The following is a 15222-nucleotide window of genomic DNA, read 5'->3' on the forward strand; positions in this document are numbered from 1 at the left end:
ACTGATAAAATGCATGGTTTGCGCCCATTGTTATTCCTTCTGTATAACATAATATCTGCCAAAATTGTGAGTTAAAAGGAGATTTAACATTTTTGAAGGCTCAAACGGTTTTCCCCATACACAGTGAGAAGCGAAAGCAGAGCTGTAAGTTTCTCCATATAAAGTGTTCAGAAAGGTTGTGCTATGAAGCATTTTAAATGATAGGAACCAGCATTTTAATAAGGCCTGGCTTGAAAAGTATGGAAGCTATCCTATAAGTAGGAAAAGAAAATTTGAAAATGAAATATGAATTTAGTTTAAAATAACAAACTTTAGCCGCTGCACGCATACAAAGAAAAGGTACCAAACGGAACAGAAAATGGTTCCACCAAAAAAAATTGGACCAAAGACCAAACATGAATGCACAGTCTTTAACAACCTATCATTTGTTCTGCATGTAAAAAGTGTTTCTTTTTTCTCCCTGCAACACATCTCATATTTATCATTAGACACTTGGTAGTTGCTTTCTGATTTAATGATACCTTCAATTTACATCTTTAAACCTGGACACATACTGCCGCACAACAAATATATATTTCCCCTCGCTGCCCATCTATCGCACTTTTTTCTGCTTATGTAGTAGTCCTCCCATTGGGTCTCTCCTTGGGATCTCTCTCTCTCTCTCTCTCTCTCTCTCTCTCTCTCTCTCTCTCTCTCTCTCTCTCTCTCTCTCTCTCTCTCTCTCTCTCTCTCTCTCTCTCTCTCTCTCTCTCTCTCTCTCTCTCTCTCTCTCTCTCTCTCTCTCTCTCTCTCTCTCTCTCTCTCTCTCTCTCTCTCTCTCTCTCTCTCTCTCTCTCTCTCTCTCTCTCAACCCTGTCCTGGGGTGGCAGACACAGGGAAAGACGGGAGCCCTAACAGTGTTAAAACTCTTTGTAACAGGGAAAGACGGGAGCCCTAACATTGTTAAAACTCTTTGTAACAGGGAAAGACGGGAGCCCTAACAGTGTTAAAACTCTTTGTAAAACATGTTATTTTCCACAACATTTACTCCCCGCTGCCTCACTATGTAGCCGCATCGCCTCAGGCAGGCCCTGTCTGTTTGTTATAGTGTGTGTGTGGATGTGGTTGTGTGTTTACACATGTCTACGTGGCTGCCAAATCCATCAGTCTCTACTGATGTCGGCATCGACATTGAATGATAATGTGGTGTGGGTCCACAACGTGCACAGATTGGAGCTGTACTGGTCTCCTGCAGACCTACTAGTTCCAGTAGACCGGCAATTTTTTAAAGGGTAGGTCTTAAAGGGTCTTAGTCCAGTTTTTGGGCAAATTTGCTTTTTGTCCATCTAACCCAGATTGAGCGAAGGAGGCCAACTTCATCCCTGTCTGTCGAGAACCAAGATAGCTCAACTCGTAGCTGCAGATAGAAACAACTAGCCTAGCTTTGTTAAAATTCGGGAAATACATGTTGAAAAATCACACGAGCTGAGATATTTAAGCGATACATCTTGCACCTCAATGACAAATCCAAAAACAAGATGTCATTTGTTTTAAAGACATATATTTTTGAAAAAGTTTGGATGCATAGCCATTTATCCGTCCGCGATCATTAATTGTGAATGTAACTATTGACCTTCTCCTCTGATGCTTGGTAAAATAGACAAAATACACATTTTATAATACGTGGATTAAATATATATCTCCCAAATAGAAGCCTTTCTGTGCAGAGTTTGCATGTTTCCTCCACCTACCGTCAGTAAGGAATACCACCAAAAACATGCACACTTGGTACCAGGTCCCGAGCGCGTCGACGAATGCTGCCCACTGCTCCTGGCTGCCCCCCTCGAGAAAGGACAAGCCAGGATGGGTTAAATGCAGAGGCCTCATTTCACTGGCTACCACCCCAAAAAAGTGTGTGTGTGTGTGTGTGTGTGTGTGTGTGTGTGTGTGTGTGTGTGCCAAATAAAGATTCTTCTTCTACTATGACCACTAAAAATAGATGGATAAACTTTTGTCCTCCTATTTCCTACAAACCTACTTAGGCCTGGTCAAGCAATCATTGGGCACTAAATCCCCATTCTTCAAGAAGCCCAAAAGCCTCCTGTTCTTTGAGGCATGGAGGAGGTGGAAATCTAGTTTGTACTATTCACTCCTGAGCTTCCCATAAAGGTTTAATAATGGTCAGACCAAGTAATTTGGGAGGCCATGTTGGCTGCATCCCAGTGTTCTTCAGACCAATCTGGTTTGTTGTTGAGTGGTATATATTTGGCCATCATCAGCATGAAATATGGGAACATTATGAGAGAAAACTGTCTACATCATAGGGTACATCTGGTCTTGTAAAAATAATGATGTTGATGTTATATGGTCATGCAGAGCAATTACTCGTCCAAAGGACCCCATAATATGGCTGCCCATACTATTACCATGTTTAACAGTTGGCAGCAGACAATGTGGGTTGAAGGCATCCTTTGGCTTTCTCCAAACGTGAACCAGTCCAGATGTAAAAAATACGGTGAAAGCTGACTCATCAGACCTTATTACTTTTTTTCTGTTGGTATGTACGAGACTGGTTCACGGAGGCACCGATTTAACTGCTTGTTATTTTTGAAGGCTGTACTTCTTAGGCATTTATCCACTATGCTGCTAAGTGTCCATCTATCCCGTTTATTAAGCTTTGACTAGTGACCACTGGGCCGCTTTGCTGATGTTTGGTATATGCAGTTATGATTTATGAGACCTCTTGACACATTCAATAAATGGCCAGTTTTTGTGGCCGATGTATCTGAAATTTGGGCGCTGACTATTCACCCTCTTTGGAACTCAGTCAGCTGGCTAATGCTGCTTTGAAAACTCACATATTAAAGAGCTAATCATCAGAGCTCTTTTATAGACGACATATACTGCTGATTGGAAATAAACCTTGATTGACTAACCCTTGCTACTGGATTTGTAATTGTTATTAAGATACTTCTAAATCAAATTCCCTTTTCATGTGGTGCTTATATTAATTTGTCCTCCCCCTACACAGGGTCTTACAGAGCCGTCAGTCTCTACATCCTGGCTACTGCTCCTATGACGAGCACTGTGTGGGTTATTGTTCTCCCCCCTATGGATAATACTGTATGTACCTGTAGTACTGTTTTCAGCATCATCATATTGACAAATTTGCCCACATCTGACCTAGTGCTTGACTGGCCATCCTGGATGAAGGAGCCCTCTCACGTATTACAACTCTGCTGACTGAGCATTAAACTCAAATGTAGGTTTTCCTAAAAGTGTGAAATATATGTCATTTATTCTTGTTCAAGTTCACTACAAATGTTTACTTTTGCCAATCTATGCCACTGCTCGCACCAAGCATGTGCGATAAGTGATCTAAGCCCATATGCCAAACCCAAATGTTATATGTATAATATAATAATAATAATGATAATAATATAATAATCATAAAACCTGAGTTCCCTCATGAGTCACTGAAAACAATACCACAGTTTTTTGGGAAACTATTTATTTTCTGGCAGCACAGAATTGTGTAAATTAGGATGCTTTGACATAGCTTGCTCTGTTTTTGACTCTCCATCAGACAACCCCTTCAAAAGGTTTATATTAATCGACTATGCAATTTTGCGTGTCAAAGTTCACAGACGTTTAACTGCACTCTAAACTTATGGGGATTTACTTCGGTATTGGAAGTTGCAAATGCCGGTGTGACTGGTGCTTGACTGCCAATGGTGCATTCTGATGAGAAGGGTTGCAAAAGGTCAACGTCAACCAGACCAAAGTTCAAACTATTTCTAAATTGGGTGTTGCGATATGTATATTATTGAGATGATGAACTGTTTACATTTTGTCATTTAGCAGACGCTTTTGTCCAAAGCAACAATTATTCATACACAGATGGTGGCAGCTATGCAAGGCTCAGTCGGAGCAGTTAGGGGGTTAAGTGTCTCGCTCAAGGACACTTCAGCACTTTCTGGTAACCGCCTGCAACCTTTTTTGCTTTTTTTATTGTTAAGTTTAGTCATCAGTCTCAGACTGATAATGTCAACACATTTTCATGTCATCACCATCCTTGTCACGGTTTTCCACTAGTGCAAGGATGAGAGTGAGAAAGAGAGAGAGGCCTGCGAAGTCAAATATAACCAGACAGACAGTGAGTGTGTGCGAAAGGGAGAGGAAGAGAGAGATCAGAAACAGAGAGAGGGAGGGAGAGAATGCCGCAAAGAACCACTGTAGCAAGATGAAGATGAACATGATGCGGCAGCAGCCAAAATCCAATTAAAATCTGATGCAACTATTTCACAGCGAAGTGCATGATTCAGTCATCGCGGCCTACACATGGCGGAGGGGACAAAATAGAAAAAAAAGCAGCCGTCACTGTGGCATTTAGTCTGAATTTGCATAATGCCCGAATGCAACAAAAAAAAATGCAAGACGAGATGTGAGTTGTTGGAATAAAGTGGAATATCAGTGTGTATGCGCAAACACTATGTGCAGGTTTTGAAAAGTACGGTCGTGGTTGCAGCATGCGGTTGTTGTTCGGGAAAACCGAATCATGAATGATACACATACACCCGATTCCTTAATCGGTCCAAAATGTTCATTCAATCACCATGTTCAATTGACTGTACTAGATTTGCAGGCCACATTCATGGATGACCAGAAAAGCTCAAGCATTGTTGCAAGGATGAAAACTAAAGATGTGTTTGAGATCATATGGGGACATTGCCAGCTATTTTGGAATAGAACTGAATACAAGCTTGTATACATTTCTGAATACATGCATTTTTATCGTACCGGATTTTACAACAGCTATGATGATCAAATGTACTGATAAGAAATATATAAAGAAGCTACTCAATATTTAGAGTAAAATAAAAAAAATAATGAAGTACAATGCTTTAATGAAAAAAAAAACCAGAAAATATATGAATATCCTACATTATGATCCATAAGCATAAAATCAATACATTGTCAGAAACAAAGTTATTTTGCATATTTGCTGTTGTGGAAAGTAACAAGGTACAAGTACTCAACTTATTTTTGCAAGTATATTTTAGTTTAATCAGCATCAAAGACTTTTGACTTTTACTCAACTTCGTTTCAACATATATATCTGTACTTTTTACTGTACTACATTTCTAACACAGTAGTGTTATTTTAGTTTTCAAAGTATGGATTAATATCCATGCACATTCTTTAAATTACTCATCACTCATGAGCACTCATCTGCAGTTATTAAGGTACAGTAACGTTTTGCCATATTACATATTACTGCCATATTTACTCCTGTAATGTATTGTATTTATTATTTATTCATTTGTGTTTATGTTTTTAGGAACTACATGATAAAGCTAAAGGCAAATTACATAGTGGAATATTATTCTGTTATAGATTGAATATGACTTTTACTTTGAATGTTTTAAGTACATTTAAGAGCCAGAACTTATCTACATTTACTTAAGTAGAAAAATCATCATGGTACTTTCAATTTGACTCAAGTAATTTTGTATGTGCAAATTTTTACTTTGACTTTTAGTAAAAGCTCTGAGTACTTCTTTCACCGCTGCATATTTTTATTCTATTTGGCATTTGCATTTTGCAGCTGCCATTGTTGATAACCAAAAGTGGACCTTTTCCTGGTACCAAGGAAAAAAAGACAAAAAAATAAAACAATGGTAAATGCTGGTAAGTTTGCAGAAATGCATAAGGTAGACTTTATAATCAACGAAGACGAAGACACAGTAGTCATGTACTAACATATGCACACACACAGGATTAATGGTATTTAAATGGTTCCATTGCTGATACTATTCCGATTTTATGACAACTTGGAGAGAGGGAAAGAGAGATAAGGCTTGACAAGGGCTCACATGGATCAGGACTGGAATAGACGGACAGAGAGAGAGAGAGAGAGACGAGGAGGGGAAAAGAGACCCGAGTGGTGTGGGGGCTGGGTGTGGGTGAGCAAATCACTGCAGTGTCCAACCGAATTCCTGAGAAATGTCAGAAACCATGTTGCGAGACTTATATCACACACGCACACCGGCACACACACTCTGACAAACACAGCTAGAAGGGTGGGGGAGACGTGAAGAGAGAGAAAGACATGGATGGAGAGACAGACAGACAGAGAGAGAGATGCTGCCTAGAGCACACAACTGGATCCCGGTCTCAAGTCTCCACCCGGCGTGATGCAAGAGAGTGGTCCTCCAGGCAGCGGACTGATATGATCTATCTATCTGTCTATCTTGAAGGAAATGTAAATTCCAATTCATTTTTTTTAAGTTATAAATATATTTTAATTTAAAAAGGATTTAAGTTGCTGTTAACATATTAAGTAAGGAAGTGTTGACCATATGTTTTCCACCAAAGTTTCCATTTGAAAATAAATATGGAATTTATATTTAAAATATACCAACGTGCCATCAAATTAGCACCAACCAGGGCCTTGGTTATTCGCAAATTGTTGTTAAAAAATGTTTTGCATTTATGTCTCATGTATGCACCAAACACCAAGTTCCTTGTTCATGTAAACTTACTTGGCAATAGAGACTATTCTGATTCTGATTCTGAAATATCACCTCTTTTGTTGAAAGGGAAATTCCAGGGTCAAGACTACCCATAGAATGAAAAACAGTCCATAAATCAATGAATATTTAGTGAATCAATTTAATTTTTTTTTTTAAATGGCCTCATGAAAGCCTTATCCAATGTTTACTTTCTAAATTAAACTATTGGGTCAGTGACTAGAGGGTTCACCAGAGATAGAGAAATTGATATTGATATGAGGATTATTTTAAGAGTAATTTGAGAAGTAGTTCAACACTAATAATTTAAGACCGATAATTTGAGAGAAATTATTGAATGATTGTTATTCTCGCTCTAAATCAATGACTCATAACCAAATGGTGTATAGAGTATATATTTTTTTGTTATTGTTAAATGTCTTCTGTCTTATGTTAGGCAGTATTAAATATGTTACAAATCACTCGCCTCTTATCCATTTGTAATAAATATTATCTGACTAACTTTGTTGGGATCCTATTGTATTTTAAAAGGTCTTTTTATAACATTCACTTATGGCAAAATATTGTTCAGCTTACTAGACTGTTTAGGGGGGATGGGGGCAGCGGGTGTTAAGCTGCTGTGGAGCAACTTATAAGCGCTAACACCTTACAAAATAATAACAATAATAATCTATAACGCTTCCTTCTCCTGCCTGAGGACAGAGCGGCTGCTGAACCGAGATTGGCCTCTTCAAACACCCGACAGTCTGAAAACAATCATTGAATCACATTGCCCCCTGCAAACGTACACACACACACAAACAAACACACACACAGCAACGAATATACTTGATTGTCAGAAAAATGCATGCAGGTGGAAGCAATCAACCATGTTTTTTTGTTTTTATGACCAAGCGTATTAGAGCCATGTTCCCATTTCATCGCCCGAGGAAACAAATTTAGTTTAATTCAAATGGAGTTCATGTAGCTGGCGTTATCTGTACATGTGTGTATGTGTGTATTTTTGTGTGGCCCGTGTTAACATTCATGAAAGTCGTATGTGTGTGTTTTATCCCGGCATTGTGCACAGTGTGCACATGCATACATTAGGGGAGTGAATCGGGATAGAGCTCATAAACTCGGAAAAGTTATTTCTGTTTAAAATTGCATTCGTCTAGGATCTGTGCATGCAGCATTGCCAGCTTAATCATTCCCCTTGCAGCTGATCCTTGTCTTTGGATTGAACCCCCCTCGGAGTCACGATGATCTAAATCTGAGTGTACAGGTGTGACCATGGCCGATTAATTTCAGCCCAGGGATAAAGAAAAAAGGAGCATTTTTGTTTTACCTAAAATGATGCAGAGATTGCGGAGCACGTTTTGTCAGACAACTCGACGGTGCCACACTTCCAAGCCCTCATGGGCCTGGATGTCTTGGCAGCCAATCCCTCCTGCCCTACCTGCTTTGCAGCCTGCTTTGCTACCTGCGTTGCTGCCTCCTTGGTGGCTGCGTTGCTATGCTCTTTTGACCTCTACTCTTCTGTCCAATGCCGCGAGTGATGCACAGTAGAGTCCAGATACCAAACTCAACGATAACACATAATAAGTAAAATACTTTTGTCTGTCAGAACCTTATTTTTTGTTCAAAACAGTCAACTTGATTGATTGGCTGTGTTTAATTTGTGCCAGGATCCCAGACCTCATTTGTCACTGTCTCTGTCAATCTCATTATTATTAAAAAATCGGAACGATTACAATAGTAGAACCATCCCGTTCTCTCAATTTTTCGAGCTAAAAGTGTTCAAAACAGGATGACCGCTAGAGCAACAGACACTGTTGTGGTGTCGTTAGAACTGGGACGCAACAGACATGTCGTGGTTCAAGTTTTATCCAAATCAATCCACATATGAAGCATTAAATAGTGAAAAACCGACAAAATTTGTTGGAAATCACGTGCTTCATCATACATCATTACGTACATTTGTACGTACATACATCATTATCTAATTTGCTATAAATGCTATATAATGATTCTGAATGTTAATTTGCATTGTGAGCGATGCGTGGTGTAGAGTCCATCGCTCTGTAGTGGTTAGAGATTACAAACTAGGGGTGCATGTGTGTGTGTGTACCGTCTTACCTGGTGGATGTCTGCAGGGCTGTTCGATTGATAGTTTATCTCTTTGGTCTTTTTGTAAATTCTACATTATATTATTATTATACATTATTATTACACATTCTATTCTGAAATAACACCTTGCTAGATGTGGCGTTGTGTGTTCCTCCGTACTATGCTGGATTTGTGTAAATTGTGAGATACAAAATCGATGAGGGCATGCTGAGTTCATATTCTCAGAACTAATCGGAAATATCTGAAAATTGTAATTAATTACATAAAAAAGTCAACTGTTTTCCATTTTTTATGCAATCGTAACCGATCTGAGAACTTGGACACAAAAATACATGAATCCACAGAAACTCATGACCATGTCGAGTCAAGTCCACCCCCAATATGGGAATGAGTGATGCGCTCATGTACTAGGAACGTGTCGGAAAACTAGAAGCCGTGAAATTGCAATTAGTCAAAGAAAGACATCAGCGCTTTTCGGATTCCATGGAACCGTAACCTATCGGAAATTTAATCCACAGAAAGCTCACACCCACGCCCAACACCACTAAAATCACGTAACTTGGCTTCATTTTGCAAGCCTCTGTAAACATCTCATTATTGCCCCACATGAGAGCAAACGTCAACTTCCCTGACTTTGACTAGAGATCTTTACACAAACAATAGAGTAAGTTAGAACAATGACAAGGTGTGGTTTAAAGGCAAAAATAGGAGGCTGCTTTAAAGGAACTTCATGTACTGTACATTTACATGAACATTTGCGTTATTTAGCATATTTATTATGATTGTTGTAATAATTACAAAATGTGTGTTTATTATTGTACCAGATGGCAAAAAATAGCTGAAATAGACTTTCGGCTATTTGTTGCCCAATACGCGGGTGCCCAATATGTCGATCGCGATCGACCGGTAGATAGGTAAAGTAGTGCAGGTAGATTGCGCGCCATTCAAATTTTTATTATTTTTTAAATGATCTCATCAACATGTTGAATGAGCTAAATTTAGAGCTGCGAGAAAAAGACAAAACCGTGGTCAACATGATCAGTTCAGTTAATGCTTTCAAATGAAAAATGCAACTTCTGTCCTCACCATAATTTGCGGAACCTTCAAAACCTCGCAAGGTTTTGAAGACCCAAGGTAAGGCATGTATGTACACAACTTGTCAGTGCGCACTACATAGAGCAGATTGAAAATTGTCTGTCAGACGTTGACGAATGGTTTCAAGACTTTGCTTTACTCGAGCCAATCGCTACATTTATGTGCTACTCATTTAGGGAAGATATTGAGGTTGATTCACTCCAACACTGTTTCACCTGAACTCGTCTGCAGTGGAGGGTGAGATGTTGACACTACAGGCTGACATTCAGCTCAAGTCCAGGACTCATGGACCGTTTTGGAACTGACTCACAGAGGAAAATTACCCAAACATGAGGAAATGTGCTACCTCCTTGACTGCATTATTCGGCCTTACTTATTTATGCGAGTCAGCCTTTTTTCCCCACATAAAGATTATAAAGTACAAATACCATTTCACCATGACGGATGATAATTTGGAAGCCTGCTTGAGGCGGGCTACCAGCAGCTACTGTTTGGACTATGCAACCCTGGCCGACTCCATTCAGTGCAAGTCATCAGAGTAAGGTAGTGACCATAAATGTATTTTATTGTATTGTGCCGTAAAGGTTCATGCAGTGATGCAAGGTACGACAACATACTGTATATTGTATATATAAAGTATACTCAGTATATATCTAAATAAATATATTTAGAATTTTTTAATGCAGGTGGATCATTTTGACCTGGTCATTTTAGAAGTAGCTCGCAAGCCAAAAAGGTGTGGGCACCCCTGGTCTAAGGCAATAAAGAAGCAATTAGAGGTCAGTCACACAGCTCTAAAAGGTAAAGGAAAAAACTGTGAAAAAAATATATATGAAAAAGTAATTGAAAAAAAAAACTGGAAAAATATTTAAAAAAAAGTTTAAATAATTTCTAAGAAAAACGTTTATGTAAATGAGAAGCCTTTAAATATAAATGTATATTCCCCATACTTATTGGTGTTAAGAAGCTTATTTCATCAGGATGATTCACAGTTTGGAGATTCTAGGACCAAGCAGTGTGCGGCTATCAGTTTAACACAGTATTTTAAAAAAAGATCCAGAATGTTTGCACATGGACAACAAATGACCTAGACGATGTTTTGATTAAAGTAACTAATCTTTATAAAATTATAATGTTCCAGGAAGAGACAATATTGCAATAACAGAATTGCCAAGAAGACAAACTATGTTTAATACAACATTCCAGATAACATAAGCTGAGCTGTTTAATGGGTGTATTGGTGTAGATCAGTATGACTCAGCATAGTATAATATACTGTAGCAATGCCAATTGATAGAGCAATTAAGAAATCACTCTTAAATAATAATGATATATGCTTATGAATGGTATTTCTGGTAATAAATGTGCAATTATCAAGCAGGGATTGTGGTATGCAGTTGTTGATTAACACGCAAGAACCAAAATTCTGAGTAAACAGGAAACAATGAGTAGGAATCACCCAGTAGTTCTGTAGCTTACTACAACAACATTGAATCTGTCTATAGTCATTTTTGTTATACTAATAATTAAGTCAAAGTCAACCGATATTTGAAATTATTGGACTAGAGAGCGATATACTGACACACAATGACAAGACAGAGTAAGTGAGTGAATGAAGTAAGTGAATATTGCGAAGTATCCAGTCGCAAAAAGATAAATGAAAGACATGTATTCCACCACACAAGGTAAGTGTGATAAGTCAAATTCTGTGCCAGCAACTGTACCAAAGACGTGTGACAATATAAGCAGTCATTTATTTTGTGTCACTATTGGCCATACTGACAACATTTTGTACAATGAAGAAATACAGAGTAAAGATATCTATATTAAAGATACCGAAACTACAAAGCGTGTGTGTAATGAAAAATCGCAACAAACAAAAAAATATTTGAGAATAAATTCATGTTTATTAAACATGGCTAAAAAACACAAGATATAACTGTTATTACTTCAAATATTGCTGATAGCATTAAATTTGTAAAAAAATTGAATTCAACTGATATATTTATGATTAATGAGTATGAAAATATAACTTTTCAATTCCTTCCTTTGACAATATATCAAGAAAAGAAACATTGTTTAAAATGTAACATCTGTCATTCAAATGATAATTTTAGAATACAAAAAGCTATCGTAATGAGTGAGCCTTGTGAAACAAAACCCATTACAGGTGGCTTACAGGTGGCTACTTCCGTGTCAGCTACACCAACAACGTAATGGTGACTGACATTACCAACGTAGAAAAAGTAGTATTTGAGAAGTAGAGTAGTATATTAGAATACAATTTGTTGCTTTTAGTATAAATTCAGGGGGGGTACAGAGACATCCTGACATCGTCCACCAGGATGATCGCAGCTATCGCAGCAATCTGCTCACTCAAATAGGCAGACTAATAAAAAGTCATTTTTCTATCACCCTTAGCACTGCTATGTCTCCACCCATGGGCACCCTCACAGCAAGAAGGTCCTGGGTTCGATTCCCGCCTGGGGCGCTGTTGGCACCGTGCTCCGGCGGGTTATCTCCCAAACAGGAGCCTTTCTGTGTGGAGTTTGCATGTTCTCCCCGTGCTCACATGGGGTTTCCTCCACCTCACGTCAGTAAGGACCCCCACCAAAAACATGCACCCATCATCGTCTGACCAGCGATGGACACTCATCACCTGGTCCCCGGGCGCGTCCACGTATGCTACCCACTGCTCCTGGCTGTGCCCCCGGAGGAAGGACAAGCCAGGATGGGTCAAAAGCAGAGGAGCCATTTCACCGGCCACCATCAAAGCATGTGCATGTGTGTGTGTGTGCAAGCATGTGTTGTAGTGTGGTGTGTTGCGTGATGAATAAAGACTGTTTCTTCTCCATTGTAAATCAATATTATTGTCCAACGGTGTCAACATAGATGTCTTAATCCATGACCAAAATGTTCTCGACTCAATGGACATAGGGGACATTTGACGCCATTGTTTTCCAGACCGCAACATAAAAATATATAAATAAATAAAAAGATTTCAAACTCACGTGCCATTGATGACCCCGTCAGGGTTCAGCATTGGGACGATCTTGAAAACAAAGGCCTCCCTCAAGCTTTGGGCAGCGGGATCGTCACTGCACAGGAACTCCAGGGTGCCCTTCATCACCCAGCTGGCGTTGGACTCGCCCGGGTGGACGCGTGCCGTCAGCACGATGCACGGCCGATTTCCTGGAGAGAGAGAGAGAGGGATAGGAGGTGGGAGAATGGCAGGTCGTGTTCTGTCCAAGGACCCAAGGTATTGTCTCATCATCCTAAGCCGAATCCTAGAAAATGGTGTAGGCCAGCATGAATGTATAAAAAAGGTGTTATTAAATTTTCTTGATCTATTTATTCATTTATTCAAAGTTACATTGATTAAAGCAGGAAATGCAGTTTGTGTCACTCAATCCAATAGTTTGTTATAATTGGATTAAATTATACAATATAACAATACAATTTTCTACACTGAAATAAAGTTTATGTCAAAAAACGCTAATGATGAGGAAAACTCCATAGTGGGGCACCAATTGCTGATCCCTTCTCTAAGGGCTGCTCTGACAATTCAGAATCCCCCCCATAAATGCCTACATTTCTTTTTCCTCTGCCAGCACATCTGATCATTACATTATCTAATTCAGGTCTCCAATTAAATGGGTGCTAATCCGCTGTTCTTCACACCAATCACAACGGCTAATAAGGGCCTTGTTAGGCATGTGATCAGCTGGGCAATTATGTCAGCAATTTGCAGTTACCAGCAATAATTGTCACGTTACGCCAAGGTCATCAATTAACATTTTCTGTGTGTCGATACAATTACAATGTGAATGTTTTGTGGCAAGTGTGCCATCAGATGGAAGAAGGCCTCACACCTGTCAGGTTCAATGGAGCTGAATGATAGTCGACATGAATGGCGGAGATGTCTTTGTGTTTGGTGGGTTTTATTTGGGCGTTTTTATTTTTATTATGATTTTGCTTGGCCGTGAGTAGGAACACCCCAAGTTATATCCAAACTCTTTGCTGCCATCTGCTCCTGCTTCGATTAATCCCAGGTCAATAATGTTCAAACTAAAAAAAGCCTAGAAAAGTGTAAGTAGCAGAATATAGAAAGTAAAATGAACCTGTGAATTCAACTTTCAACTTTCAAAATTTAAGTGCAATTTTATCTGTAGATATGCATTTTATAGAATTTAGAGACATTAGGACAAATAGGAAGAGACAATTTGATAACTGGTAACTGGTACAAATTCATTAACTGGAAACTGAAAAGTTGCAAAGGTTGGCAGTTTGCAAATGGTTGTTGATATTATATTAATATGGCAATATTACATATATATATACATATATTATGTAATGTAATAGCAACTGCCTTTTTTATACACTGGGGGAAAAAAGTTACAGTTACATACGAATGTATAACCTAAAGACAAAATCAATTGCCAACAACACAATCTCTTTCAATCATACCACATGCTCTGCTACAGTTAAATGCATGGCGCAAACCAATGCCCAGTCAATTAAAATAATTCCCAGGACACCGATACGGGAATCCAGGATTTACAGAGGCTAAGGGGATTTTGGAGGAGTGATCCCAACCCTTTTGACTTGTTTTAATTTGATATACGAGGCGGCATTGGCAATGACCGCATATCCTTGCGAGGTCTCTTACCTTTCTCAAATGACTCTTAAACAGAAGCAATGAACAAGAGCTTTTTCACATTTAGTCAATGAGAAATGAGAATTAAAAGGTAAACAGCCATGTTAATATAATGATATTCTTCCTTCTGCCGATATAATTTTCGCATAGTTTGCAAAACAAACAGTCTGCCCCAAAAATGTAGTTATGCAGTTTTTTGTTTTCTTTTACTCAGATGGTCGAAACCAAGTAATGATTTATCTTTTATGAGCAATATCGTTTTTTAACGCACTATAAATGATTAAATGAATTAAAAAATTCCGGCAGTTAAACAAAATAATAAAAAAACAACTGGGTTTATTCCCTCCTTTGGAGGCATCTGTGTAGGCAAATTTGAAAAGCACAGTAACCATTGATTTGGATAAATGCACAACTGCTCTGAGTTAAACTTCTGGATTTTCATTATGTTTATAAATGTGTTAAAATAGACAAAAGCTCTCGCTTCATGTCCTCTGCCGACTGCTAGACAAAATAATGTGTATTAATGTTAGGCATACTTGGCAACCTTGAGACCTCGGAGATGTGGATATTTTCCATTTTTTGGTTGTTCCTCTCCCACAGAAATGGTAACATTAATAAGAGACCTTGATTTCTGCATGCCGGAGACCTTTATGTATAAAAATGGGAAACTACCAAGCTGCCAGCAAAAGCATTTCTTTTTTCCCCAACGTGAGTATGTCTTTCGAAATTGTACAATGAATCTAATTAACAATTTTCAAATGGATTAAAAGGGGGCGTGGCCACGTTTAGGCCATCGACAAAACAGCAAATCTAATGTACAGAAATCTAGTTTACAGACGATGATAACAA

General features: G+C 38.7%; 1 protein-coding gene across 1 annotated transcript in view; it reads right to left on the bottom strand.

The window, feature by feature from the left end:
• agbl1 (AGBL carboxypeptidase 1) overlaps positions 1-15222 on the bottom strand; it is a gene marked incomplete at both ends in the record, with an annotated part of 253871 nt that overhangs the window by 68658 nt on the left and 169991 nt on the right. The window contains one exon of the mRNA XM_080002341.1: positions 12728-12908. Within this exon, the coding sequence (XP_079858467.1) occupies positions 12728-12908 (181 nt within the window). The remainder of the gene's footprint in view (positions 1-12727; positions 12909-15222) is intronic.

This window comes from Zeus faber, assembly GCF_960531495.2.
Source record: "Zeus faber genome assembly, chromosome: 6".
Taxonomy (NCBI): domain Eukaryota; kingdom Metazoa; phylum Chordata; class Actinopteri; order Zeiformes; family Zeidae; genus Zeus; species Zeus faber.